This window comes from Ursus americanus, chromosome 1 (assembly GCF_024610735.1).
Source record: "Ursus americanus isolate L20-20 chromosome 1, mUrsAme1.1.p, whole genome shotgun sequence".
In the NCBI taxonomy this organism is placed as follows: Eukaryota; Metazoa; Chordata; class Mammalia; order Carnivora; family Ursidae; genus Ursus; species Ursus americanus.
The window spans coordinates 59223999-59238349 of NC_142127.1; the positions used below are offsets into that span (position 1 = coordinate 59223999).

The 14351-nt window shown below is 43.9% G+C and overlaps 1 protein-coding gene across 4 annotated transcripts in view; it reads right to left on the reverse strand.

Annotated features, from left to right (window-relative positions):
• FRZB (frizzled related protein) overlaps window positions 1-14351 on the reverse strand; it is a 50136-nt gene that overhangs the window by 25473 nt on the left and 10312 nt on the right. For all 4 annotated transcript variants that reach the window (XM_045806265.2, XM_045806264.2, XM_045806266.2 and 1 more), the window contains one exon: window positions 6438-7198. In XM_045806265.2, the coding sequence (XP_045662221.1) occupies window positions 6438-6915 (478 nt within the window). In that variant the 5' untranslated portion in view covers window positions 6916-7198. The remainder of the gene's footprint in view (window positions 1-6437; window positions 7199-14351) is intronic.

Here is a 14351-nt window from a genome sequence, read left to right on the forward strand (position 1 = left end):
TTTTTAATCTTTTTTTCATTTTTATTCATCTGGTATTTAAAAAGCTATATACAAGGAAAGAAGTAACCACCAAATAAACAAATAGGCAACAGATACTGTATTCTAAAACATTAGGTTCAATTCAGTCATATACTATTAATGACTTTTATTCTATTCAAAGACTTTATTCATGATAAATATATCCAAGTATTAAAGTAACATGCCAATGGTTACTGAATAAGTCCAATAATCATAATAACACACATATGATCTATAGAAAAATGATCTCTCTGGGGGCACCTGGGTGGCTCAGTCTGTTAAGCACCCAACTCTTGATTTTGGCTTAGGTCATGGTCTCAGGATCATGAGATCCAGCCCTGACTTGGGCTCCATGCTCAGCGGGAAGCCTGCTTGAGAAACTCTCTCCCTCCCCCTCTACCCCTCCCCTGCTCACACACACACTCTCGCTCTCTCAAATCTTTTTTTAAAAATGAGTTCTCTATAAATGAAGAAATTATATTAATCCACATGTAAAATAACTGTTAAGTGTTGAAAGGTTGAAATAAAAATGAAAAATAAATCCCTTTCCTTGGGAAAAAAATACCCTGATACAGCTGAACCTAGGCAAGTGGTTTTCTTCTTTCATTTTTATTCACAGGAAAATGTTTGTTTTTAAAAGTGCTTAGAAATCAGTTGTTAGAATTATAAGAGAAAAAAACAAAATTATCTAGTCATAAATAATCCAAAAAAAACCTGTTTTCAGAAAATTCAACTTGGGAATTCCAACAAAATCATCCTACGTTAAGATTATTAGTAGGCATGAGTAGGTTTTATGCCCCAAGGATTTCTAGTAGGAGTCATAGAAGTTTCCAGAAGAAGAGTCTTAAAGGAGCTGGGGAAGGTTGGTTCCACATAACATGTATAAGAAGTATGGAAAGAAACTACAGTACTCACCAAGGGACCTGCAAGTCTTTAAGGGTGGCTAAAATAGAGAGATGTGGGAGCAGGGAGAAATGGAGCTAGAGGGATAGGAAGGGATGAGGTCATGAAGGTTAGAGACAGACACCAAAAAAACTTTAAGCAACAGAATTGCAGTTCAAGGGGCGCCTGGGTGGCACAGCGGTTAAGCGTCTGCCTTCGGCTCAGGGCGTGATCCCGGCGTTATGGGATCGAGCCCCACATCAGGCTCCTCCGCTATGAGCCTGCTTCTTCCTCTCCCACTCCCCCTGCTTGTGTTCCCTCTCTCGCTGGCTGTCTCTATCTCTGTCAAATAAATAAATAAAATCTTTAAAAAAAAAAAAAAGAATTGCAGTTCAGAAAGATCATCCTATTGGAATAAGGAGGGGCAGTACTGGGGGTAAACAAGCCAGTTATTATCCTGTGGCCATAATCCGTGTGAGATGTGTTGAGATCTGAACTAAGAAAGTAGCATCAGAAAAGGAAGGAAGGAAATTGGATTCAGAGTAGATCCAATAACCGGCCCCTACTGAATGCGGGGGGGGGGGGGGGGGGGGCAGCGGCATAAAGAATAAGGTAGAATCAGGGCCCCTGGGTGGCTTAGTCAGTTAAGCATCTGCCTTCAGTTCAGGTCATGATCTCTCGGGGGTCCTGGGATGGAGCTGTGTGTCAGGCTCCCTGCTCAGCATGGGGTCTGCTTCTCCTCCGTCTGCCCCTCGCCCTGCTCGTGTTGTCTCTCGCTCTCGCTCTCTCTCAAATAAAATCTTTAAAAAAACAATAAGGTAAAATCTAGGCTGACTCCCAGGTCTGGAGCATGGGTAAGCTGGGGCCTCATAACCATATAAAAAATACTAGAAAAGAATAGGCAGATGAGGGTAAGGAAATGAGAAGTTCATTTTGTGGCGTGAGGAGATTGAGGGTCTCAGGGTTAGATGTGAGAGTCTGGAATGCACTCTGTTATCTCAAAAGGGCAGTGAAGTAGTTATCTCTTATCTCTTGAAATCCCTGGCCAGGGCTGTCTTTTATTCTCTTAAGCTACATATAAGTGGGCTTTCAAAATACAATGGACAAAATTTGATCCTTTAACTGCAATCTGAGTGTCAAAAGACACAGATTCTTTCTAAAGTTATGAATCACCTCTTTCTTCATGAAACAAAAGTGTAGTGGAGAATGGCTTCTGGCTTGAATCTTTTCTCTTAATAGGTTTATGAACTTGCACAAGTCACTCACACGCCTCAGCTTCCTTTTCTTCAAAATGGGAATATTAGTACCTACCATGTAGTTATTATAACAAATTGATATGCATAACACACTTCAAACAGCAGACAGAACATGTTTGTATATTCTGCTGCTACCAAAGGTCCCTCTCCTGAGAGGACCTGTCCTCTCCTAGAGCACACTGTCATTGTTACGCTTTGCCATTTATCAATCACGTCACATGAATAGTTCTTTTGTTCTTCTCTGTTCTCACTGTCAATCTCAAATGACTTGCTCAAGGTCTAACATTAATGGCAAGGCTGGAAATCCCACTGAGGGCCTCTACCTCTCAAACTGTGAAATTGCAGAAACAGAACCAATTCTTAATTATTCAAAACTGTGTCTCTTCTTTCTATATACCTAGTGGAAAGACAAAGGCCGAATATAACGGAGTCAATTCTGCTATTTACAGCAACAACTATCTGGAAATTTGGTAGGAATGAAATAGAAATGAATTATTAAAATAAGATTTGGGGACTACACAAGATTGTATTACCACTAATTAGGTTAGCTATAATGAAATACCAGAACTTCGGAGATAGTCTCCTCCCTACCCCATCCGGAATACCTTTCAATATTTTGTGGAATGAGGGATCCTTAGAACCGTTTTCTCTCCGGCCTTAATCTAAAATTTCCATTTCTCCTTTCCATTCCATTTTCCTCCTATCACACTAAATAATTCTTCCTTCTCGGTATTTGGCCTCTCAAATATTTGTAGACCAGAGCTAAAGAAAAGGCTGCCTGTTCCTCGGGGCGCAGAGAAACGACTCCACAGCGGTGCGTGCATGTGAAAGCTGGCGCGCAGGCAGGCAAGAGAGGGCCTGGAGAAGTGTGTTGAGCAAGAGCTGGGGTGACAAGCTAACACTGCCGCGGAAACCAGCGATGACTGAGGATTGATTATAAAGCCCTTGGCATGGTGAACCATGGCTGTTGAATAAATAGCTGGTAAATATCGTACCATAAGTTTTCTTACATTCTTGATCTCTACATTTCCAAGATAAACTATTTGTAACTAATAGGCATCCGTCAGACTCATTCTTTCTTCCTGGTGCTCCCAACAGGATTTATTCTTGAGCCTGAGATCTAGGTCCACTTGTGGAAAATGCAATACTAAGCTTATGTGTTCAGAAGGAAGATCTGCTTTTCCAGTTGGGTCCCAGTGTGAAGCCTGGTTTCCAGAGCTGAAGTGATCAAAGTTCTACGCTGTATCTGCATTGACCAGCATACCATTTTAACAAAGAAAACCTCATTTTGATAGAACGATGATAACCATGGCGAAAGAGCAAAGCAGCACCATAATCTGTTAGGGACCGTGTCCCAGGTACTATGCTGCTTCATTCCATCTTCACTATCCCCGGGGGATGTAGAGGCAGGCTGTCTCCATGATACAGACCAGAAAACTTTCGATCAGAGAGCTTCTAGAATTTCCCCATAATAACACTGGAGAGGAAGCAGAGTCCAGATTCAAAGCCTGGTGTGCTGGGCTCCCAGTGCACACTCCTGACTGGCCACACGATACTGAAGACTGGACTACAGGTCTTAAGTGGCTGAAATGAATTCTCAGATAAAGCAGTTGTGCGTGAAGCCACAGCTCCATAGTAAGTATACAATGTGGAAAAAGAAAAAATGTATTGTGCATTTGTCAGTAATGGTCAGGATAGGGTTTGTTTTTTTTTTAATGTATGCTGGCCCTTAGTATTTTGAAAGCAAAAAGTAGTTTGAAGCACTACTCCATTTCAAAATGCTTTGTAAATGGGCCTAAACTTGTTTGTGGAAACATACTGTGCTAGGACGGAACAGACCCATGTGAATGGTAGGATTTGAAAATCCTCTTGGCATTGAAGGAATGTGCAGGGTGGCCCCTTCTATTCAGGGAGACCTCATTTTTGTATTCGGCCGGATTCTAAACATAAAACATAAGCAATTCTGTTTACACCTAAAGGAAGGGGGGAAAAGGGCTTCGTGAACTATCATATCCCACTGAACCAGAGTATATTGCATCGTAAATTAAACTGGCCACATATGGTAGTTCCTAAGTAATTCCAGGTGCCTGACAGTTCAACCCAGGGTAGGGAATGCAATTTTCAGCAAGCTGGCCTCGGAAGCTGGGAGACGCTTAGGGTTAGAATCCACCTCTCCATTCCCCATCTCCCCTCCCCTGCAGCCCCCTCCTACCACCAGTCTCTGACTCACACTGCAGGTTGTGGTAAAGGAAGACCATCACAAAAATACAGTTCCCACTGCCACCCAACCCCAGGTATTTTTCTAGCAAGGATGCTGCCAACAAAGCAGATATTATGGCATTTTAAAGCAGCTCAGAAACCAGGTCCCACGTACTGACAAACTGTTTCCATGCATGACCTGTTTGAGTGCTTCAATGAGGCAATTGTTCTGCATTTGGTCCCTGATGATAGGTAATTCAGGGACACTTAAGGAAACTGCTTCCCATCCATATTGGCCATGGCTTTTGAAAGCTGTTTACCTCGCCAAACCTCTCTCATTTGAGGTCCATCTCTAAGAGAGGTGTCAGAGCAAGTCTTCTCCTTTAAGGGGAGGAAAGCATTTCTGAGTGAACCATAGTCACCTCATTCCTAGTCCTTGGCCTGAGTGAAGCGCCAGCATTTACTGATTCTAAGTGCCTGGCAAAGCCAGGCAGCAACTGACCAAGCTCGTCCAGACTCTGCACAGCCTGGGATGCTAGTAAGTACACAGGCTCAAGAGCGCTCTTTTAGCCCAAAGAGTAAGAAATACATTCCCTTCTGCTTATAGTATACAACCAGTTCTTAGCTCTTGGTTAAAATCAAGAGGACAATAGGTCTATAAGACCAATTCACTAAATGAGAGGATGATCGAAAAGCTTCCAGAATCTTTCTGTTTGGTGATTTTGCAGCTGTTTGTACTTTTCACCTCTTCACTCACTTTCCATTAAGCAGGTCAATGTGCACGGAAAGCAAATTTTCCAAATCAATTCTCTGACAACCCAGAACTGTTACCTAGAAATGGACTAAGGGCATGAGCATAGGCTGAGCGAGTTGAGAGGCAGAAGAAGGAAAAAACTGATGCCCAGGAAATGAACAGAGGAGGCAATCAAGTCATCGCATCTAGTAACAGAGTTCCTCTGGGGAGGGTGTGAAATACGACCAACCATAGAAAGTATGAAATTGTATGAAGGGTGAAATTTGAGTTCAGGGGTTACTGGTAGGAGTGATATTGAATAAGAATTAAATGAACCATAATGAACTAGGTCTAGCTGAGGTCTTCCGAGTTAGGACTGTCATAATTAGACCAAACACCAGTGAGAAAACAACTTGTGATGGATTCCATGAAATGTAGAACTGCAATCAAGCTTTCCGGTGGGGGAAGATTAAGATGAACGTGTGGCTGAAGAACACACGGAACAAAGGGCATGAAATAAGGTATTAAAGACATATTTGCCGAGCATAACAATGGGATAAGGGGGGAGATTAAAAATAATGTTACATAACACACCTTAAATATAACTCCTTTCACCCATATGTCACTTACAAAAGGACCTGAAGGCATGTGGGAATGTGAAAAGAGCCCAGCGATTTCACCTCGCCAGCTCTGAGGCTGGGAGCAAGTCACAGACACTAATTAGCAGTGCATAGCAATGTTTCACAGCTGTTTCAGTCTGGAATGGAAGAACAGTTTATCTCATTGAAAGGAGGGGGAATTTTAAGGTGAAGGTAATTGCTCAAATTGGACTTTGAGCAAACACATACCACTAACATCTGCGGGTTGGAGTAAGGTTACTGAAATTAGGCATTTCTAATGATTAGAAGAAAATGGTGCTTCAGTTTTCTGTTTTCACAATATTGACAAGTGGCTAAACCAGCAAAGCTCTGGAAAACGGATGACTGAGAATGCAAGAGAATCTGGAAAGAAAGTGCAGTGACTGTAAATAAATTAAGACAGTAAGAAAGGAGCATCACTAATACAAGATGTGGTGACTTGGACATGTAAAGGACGGAAAGTGTAGGGTCAGCGTCGACAACAGTGTGACCGGAGTGGAATGAACTGCCTGTTTTAGAAAGACAGATACTGGCATGGAGTGCATCAGTTTGGAAGAGAGAAGGAAGAAGTGGTGCCCCACAGAGTGATTAAGAGAAGCGATCCCAATGGGGGGGGGGGGGAGGCAGGATTAGAAAGTAAAAGGCGAGTCACAAAAACTCCTCGAGAAGCGGGGTGGCTAGAGGTCAGGAGAGAGGCTGGGCCGGACTCACCCGCTCCGTCCGCGGTCACGATAGCCTCGGGAGAGATGCACACCCCACGGTCATAAACAGGCAGCTCCTCGCAGGCCAGACTCTCGGGCCACGAGTGGCCGTACTTGATGAGGATGGGCTCACAGCCCTGCCGGGCCCGCTCGCACACAGACTTGCAGGGCTTGATGGGCTCGTGCTGGAAGTCAATGGTGCAGATGGGCGCGTACATAGCACAGAGGAAGAAGAGCAGATCGGGACTGCAGTGGGTGCCCAGCAGACCTTCGAACTGCTCAATGGCCAGGATGGCGTTGGCCTGGGTGCTGTGGTGCAGGTGGTTGGGCATCTTGGTCATGTTCCAGGGCAGGGACTTGCACAGGGGGATACGGACGGGTTCACAGGCTGCAGCCCGAGCTCCGGGCACCCAGAGCAGGCAGAGCGCAGCCAGGGCGAGCAGCCCGGCCCGCAGCAGCAGCATCCCTTCTGGACTGCCGCAGACCATGATCCCGGCAGGACGGGGCAGGGTGGAGCAGTGCCGAGGACGCCGAGAGGCCCGCTCCGCGGTCCCCTTTCCCCCCGCTGCAAGTGGACACAATGATCTGGGAGCTTCTCCTCCCCCGACGATCTCAGTTTCCTTGGATCAAATTCCCCCAATGGGGTCCCACGAGCTCCGCCGACCTCCGCCGCCGCCGCCCCTGCCTCTCTGGCTGTTCTTTCCCGACGTCTAAGCCTTCTGGGGCAGCAGCATCTATTTATTCCCTGCTCCCTCTGGCAGAAGCGTCAGACTTCGCAGATGAATCAGATTAGAGGAAAACAAGAAGAAGCGAGGGAGAAATAAAAACAAAAGTAGAATCCAGCTGAGGCAGTTGGAGCTCTGGACTGTCACGTCCCCTGAATTACGAAAAGGTGCTAACAGAAGCATGAAATTCTCCAATGGGAAGGGGGAGCGAAGGGGGCGGGGATGGAGGGGAAACCACAGGGAAAAGACTCTTAATGGGGGAGGAGGGTGCAGTAAGAGTTTTCAAGTCTTGTAGGCTGAGCAAAAAGATCCAGCTCGGTGAGAACTGCCACGGCTGCAGCGACCGCCACAGGCTGGAAGGACCCGCCGGCCGCAGGAACCTCGACGCGAGGTCCGTGCCTCGATCCGCCGCTCTGCGCTTTCCCACCTCCTGGCCCGAAAGGCAGCTCCGCCCCCACCCTCCCTGGGTGCAGTCCTAGCCTTCCGACGCCAGCTCCTGGGAAGGGAGCAGGGATGGAGGAGAGAAGGTCTGCGGAATGCAGGCAGAGGGGAAGGAAGCCTCGAGAAGCAGCCAGGATGCCATAACCCAACACAGCGCTGACTTGAGACGTGCACCCCTTCCCCATCCCCACACTGGCTCCAAAGAAGAGCCCCCAGCCTCTGCCTGAAAGCCTACACAAATCCCTCATGGAGGAGTACCCCAAGTGCCCCACTGGGGAGCCGGCCCAAGCCCCCTCGCTCCCTGGAGGTGGCTCTTTAAGCAACTACAGCTTTACCTCTGCAGATCGCCAGCTCTGCAGAAAGTCAGACCTGAGGAGGCTGGACTGCTGCAATGTCACCTTAAATGTCCAAGTCACAGAAAACACAGACCCCTGCGTGAGTGGTGGAGACTTGTCAACCCAGAGGTCAGGACTACGGAGTCTGCATTATGAATAACAAAGTGGGGGAAACATGCCTTTCAAAAAAAAAAAAAAGGAAAGAAAAGAAAAATGCTGTACATAATTACAAGTAGGCCCCCAGAAGCAAGAAGTAAGGTTTAAAATTTTTTTTTCTTTGCCCAGCAGAATTAGAACTTTTGGGTTTGCCTCTTAAGGTTAAGAGTGAAAAATTACCTGCTTTGAGGTATTTGGATATTTTTTTTCTGATTTTACTCACTACAAAAACATGGCACTAATTATTTCTTTCTCGTCACCAACGATCTCACCTAACACTTGAGAGAACTGTGTAAGAAAATTACTCCACACAGGTAATAATAATCATGATGATGATGACAACAATAAAACCCTTCCCATCCAAATTAGCTCAATCTAGAGAAGAAAATAGAAAACAGATCCCCTCCTGGTCTGCTCCTTCCACTAATGAGCCGCCCCTTTTCCTTCCTCTCCCCCTCTCCCTTCTCAGGGCATATGGAAAATGGAATGACCCACAGAGGCCCTGCACCCTGCCCTTTCACCCGGCAAAAGGATTGCAGAATGTCAGAAAACACAGCCTTCATTGAGAAGAGAAGGAAACAAACCCTAAAACAAAACAGGAAGTCACCTCTGCTCTGCATCATTGAGATATTTTGCTGCTTTAATCCAGCCATTTCTCACAGTCAGTCAGAAACAGAAAAAAGACGCCCCCACTTCAGAGCACGAGGGGAGATGCTGGTTTCCGTTCCCCAGCATCGACCTGCTGGCACTGACAAAACAGCAGTGCTCACTTGGGTTTATGGAATTTTATCTCTAAAATGACCATAAACAGCAGTTTGTGACTAATGTAAATTTTTGCAGAAGAAAGTGTGTTCCACTTAGGAGGGGGAAAAAAATACACACAAAAGATGGTAGATAGGGAGTCATTTAGTATACAAACTTTGCCTGGTCTACGATTATTTAATGTCATGTAAGAGAACAAAGCCAAAAATTATAGAAATGAATTAGATAAAAAATGATATAGCAAGTACAATTTGGGGGAGCAAAATTGAAAACAGTTGATAATAGAGCGTGTACGGGCTACTCTGCATCTAAAAATGTAGCTGGGATTTTCAATAAATTAGCAAGAAGAAGCGAAGAATAAATATAATAGATTGTTTGCTATATATGTTGGCCTGTTCATCCTAAGGCTTACAATATAAGAAGAAACAATTGTTTTTATGGTTCCACAACTATCTGGAATAAAAGCTGCTTTCCTTCCCCTTCACAGAAGTTAATTATCCACTTTGTCTAACATGCCCCTTCACAAGTCTTCTTTAATCCAAATGTGTCTTTATCAAAACCCAAAACCAATGTCACTGCCTCCCAGAAGGTTTTTCTAGTACACTGCCTGGTTCTGTTCATTTTTCTAGTTAGTTCCTCTTGAACTTGGTTCATTTTTGCAAATTATTCTTTAGCACCTGTCAATGTATTGCTTTAAAATTTTTTCTTTTATTCTTTCACCTGGGTGTGTGCTGCCTTCCTAAGTGGCCCGCATGATTTTTTTCAAGAAGAGAATTCATCTATATATTTTGAAACAGGCATTTGAGAAATGTGAACTAGTATAGTTTAGAATGCAATATTTTAAATATTAAAATATAAATGTCTGAAAAGTAAAAAATAAACACCTTAAAGAGAAATAAAATACAATTTGAACAAATAGTGATAGCAAAGTTTGAAAAATAGGCTACGTGATCATGAAGAAAACACAAATTACGCGTGACGGTCACCACTACTGGATGAGCCATACCCTAAGAATGAGTGCCTTCCAACAGCCCCACGTTTAGAGAAAATCAAGGGAAGATGGAAACCTGGTTCCTCAGAGGAAATGGGTCATAGGTAATTTGTTTCTTTTATGTTATTTCGATGTTTTTATTTAACCAGCGTTGAACTGACAGAACCCTTCTGTAAAAGCTCGCCTGGGCTGTGTGAAAGCAGCTGACTGCTTCAGACATCTCCCCAGATCTGCTGAAGAAACCTTAGAGTAAAGAATTTGCAGGCAACACATAAGTGGCTGGAGAACGGAAGCTTTTAAATGATATTTTGATGGGCACAGCAATAGGTATCTTTTAAAACTCACTTTTTAGAACTAAGGATGAAAATCAAAGATTTTTGCAGTGGATTTTATAGTTGAGAAAGTTGTCAAGGTGGCAAATGCAAAGTATTAATGTACCAAGACCCTACTGAAAAATATCTATGAAGATCAGACTCCAAGACCTTAAACAGCCCCCTAAAGCACACCCAGTGCCTCTTCAGGGGATGAGGGTGCTTAGAGTAACCACGTGGCACCTGACTCTCTGAGAGCTGCAGCATAGCGCCTGCCCCCAGGGCCTACTTGGGGCTGTGAGTCAATTCTGGGCTCTTAGCTGCTTAGGAAGTGTCCCCAGACCTACACATGGCCAATCAGTCTTCTCAGAATGCATCATGGCCCCATGGTCACTGGCATTTCATCTCATTTCCTGACAAGGGTTCCAGTAGCGATTTCAAGAAAAGATCTTCCTATATAATTGTTGAATCACTGCATTTTATACCTGAAACTGATAGAACATTGTCTGTTAACTACACTGGAATTAAAATTTTTAAAAATAAAAATAAAATACCAGGAGCGCCTGGGTGGCTAGGTTGGTTAAGCATCTGCCTTCAGCTCAGGTCATGATCCCAGGGTCCTGGGATTGAGCCCCCGTCAGACTCCCTGCTCAGTGGGGAGTCTGGTTCTTCCTCTCCTCCCCATTCGTGCTCTCTCTCTCGTGCTATCTCTGTCTCTCTCTCTCTCTCAAATAAATAATCTTTAAAGTAAAATAAAATAAAAAATTAAATACCAAACAAAAAAAAAAGAAAAGATCCTCCTAGAGGTGTTCATTGTGAAATAGCCATCTTCCCAAAATTTAAATTTGACCAACTTAAAAAAAAAAAAAAGAATTTGTAATGTCTTGTTTTTGTCAGTAATTTAACATTCTTTTTCATCTGTTTAAGTACACTTTAAATTACCCCCGGTTTACGTTTGTAAGAGGATCCACATCTGTCCCTTAAGAAAATGTGCTTACATTTCTCTAAGCAGGGCTGATATGTGAAACAATTAACAACTAGTACAAGCACGGACATCAATCAGTCTGAATGACTGAGGCTAGTCCCACTCTGCCGACTGGGGATCATCCCTCTGTACCCGGGGAGGAAGGGAACTATACTATCTGTGAGGCACATAAACAATTCAGATGTTTTGCAGGAGGTATTCGCTCCAAAGACAAAGAAACGGAGGCTCAGAGGAATGGAAGAATTTCCCAAAGTTCTCACAACTAGAACAGGACCCAACAGAGGCGGGACTTGAATCCATGCTCCTTTCCCAACTCCAGCAATCACACTTCTTCCTAGGCAGAGAGGATCTAGGAACAGGAAAGACCACAGCTCTCTGGGGACCTAGGTTTCGGCCCGAACCCTGTTCACTCAGGTTGTCAGACGCTGGCTTTGCTTTCCCAGGAACAGAATGTGCAGCCCTGCTCTTCAAATCTGGAGATCTTCTTGCTTTGTGGCCCCATTCAAACTGTTCTGCCGACCTTGTAAGTCCTCAAGTTCCACTTTAGGAAGATACTACCTTTCTGGTGTCCAAACAGTCCAGTAAAAGCTTCCCGCTGGGGAGCTACACCGACATTAGGGCAGGGACTCTCCAACTGTGGCGTGCAGCAAAATCCCCTGCAGGCCTTGGGAAAACACGGGCTGCTGGGCCCCATCCAGTTTCTGGTATGGTAGGTCTGGGGTAGGGCCTGAGAATTTGCATTTCTCATATGTTCCCAGGTTATCTGGGATTGCTGTCCAGGGACAACACTCTGAGAATCACCCTTTTGAACTAGTTTCGAAGCCCTGATTTACCCTTAGTAAACTTTGCATATTATAAAGATTTCATTATTTTATTGCCCAGTTATCTTTTCTTAGGAGGAATTGAGAAGCAAAATTTCAATAAAGCAGTCTAACAGCTAAATGACACTGAAGGGCGGCTAGGGAGAAAAAGAGGACTAGATTTCTCTACTAGTTTACTCAAAGGCCAACCTCAGAGCCCCAGTGAGACTTGACAATAAAATCAGCTGGCTCTCTGACCCCGACATACTTTCCTAAAGGAAAATAGCACCACTCCACCCCCACTGCAACAAAAGAACAATAGATCCAGCTTCAAAGAAGTTCCAGGAGTAACCATAGTATCTTAGTAATGAAATGAACCTCAGCAATCTAGCCCACCCACCTGTTCCTCCCCCTCTAACCTTCCAGCCTTCCCTACCTTATTTTGAAAAAAACTCAGAGATAAAAATCACTTATGCAAAATCATGGATGGAGTCAGTTAATGGCAGTTAATGGATGCTCCATTCAATGATCTTTCTATTTACACCATCCTTTGTTGGAAGCATGTGTCTTTCTTTCATTTGGAAACACCAATGCCTGTATAAAATATGTATGATAACTAAGCATAATGGTATTCAGTTTTACAATCCCGCAAAATCATCCAAACCTTCCAAACAGCCCAAATGGATTTGGGGGTCCAGCAGAAGTAGGGGATGCATCCAAGTGGACCCCAGACTGTAGTGCTCCCTCTGTCTAATGTCAGTTGAATCTCAGGTGATCCCGAATTTCTTTCTCATCTCCCTTTGAAAATATTTAATTACAGATGATTTCTAGAACACCCTTTTGCCATCTTACTCTAGAACAGACCTGCGTGTTTTGTTATATCTTATGTCTTATATTTTTAAAAGTCTTTGATTTACTCCTTAGTTCCCCCCTCTGATGATGAAGGGAAATCAAGCGGCACACAGGTCATTCCAACACGCGCTTTAGGCTTACGGCTGAACAACTGAGCAACTGACCGTGACCATCAAGGCCAAGTCAGAAGAGCCTTAAAATAACCCCCACGGTATTAGAAATCCTGCAAAAAAAAAAATCAGTAAGAAGCAATAACCCAGCTAGTTCTCAGTCATTGGTGATTTGTTAAATGTGAGTCGTACATCTCATGTTTAACCTGGAAGATGAATTGTTCCCTTCCATGGATATAAAAATAATGAGCATATGAATCTGCCAACTTGGCAAATAAATCAGTTACCAGAGCCAGTGAATTTTTTTTGTAAGTCTAAAATTGTTTCCTCGGTCTTAAAGAGTAATAAGTGTTTTTCCAAATATCAGAAATGGCTACTGAAAATTTTCTGGGGTCAAAATGAGGTATTTCAAAAATAATTTAGCCAACGTTAAAGCCTAAATCTTAACATGGATCCTCCTAGAGTTAATAGAACCTTTCCTGGGACTAGGTTTATTTATTTATTTTTTTTTTAAGATTTTATTTATTTATTCGACAGAGATAGAGACAGCCAGTGAGAGAGGGAACACAAGCAGGGGGAGTGGGAGAGGAAGAAGCAGGCTCATAGCGGAGGAGCCTGATGTGGGGCTCGATCCCATAACGCCAGGATCACGCCCTGAGCCGAAGGCAGACGCTTAACCGCTGTGCCACCCAGGCGCCCCTGGGACTAGGTTTATTACCCTTATATCACCAATCAACTAATTTACCCCATGTGGGAATTCTAGTCTGCTGACCTTCTTGCTACACCACGAATATTAACCATCCTACTCAATCTTTCCCCTGATCCTTTCTAATTGATGTCCTTGACCTTCAAGGTGGCCCTCAGCTACTTTACTCTTCCCATCACTGGCTAATATCTCCACCTCTGGCTAATACTCTTTCAATCATTCTCTCCATTTTTCCATCATAAAGAACTGGACCATGAGGAGGCAAATGCAGATGTTACCGTATTCTTCCTCTGTCTCTTGTTTTGTTATCTGTCTGAAATTTGTCCCTGGAAATCTATTTTCCTTACTCAAAGTTGGGCTCCCTTGTTACTGTATTTACTCCCTAAGCTGGAAACAAGAAGAGCTGGAATTCAGTCAGCACCAGAGGATTAAGTTCTGAATTTTGTAGACTCTATCATAGTTACAAGTGCTTACCCAGCATTGACTGATTTACTAGATGCCCGGCACAATAAAAGCATCTAACTCATTTAATCATCACAACATCTCTATACCATAGTAGCATTGTTATTCCCATTTTATGAATGAGGAAGCTGCGCCACAGAAAGAATCATTTTCCCAAGATCCCATGACTTAATAAGAGGTCCTATCACGATTCCGATTCAGACAATTGTCTGCATGAGAAATTACCCTTCCCCTGGGCACAGTGCCCACGAGGAGCAGTCTGGGATGCTTTAATATAATAGAAATACT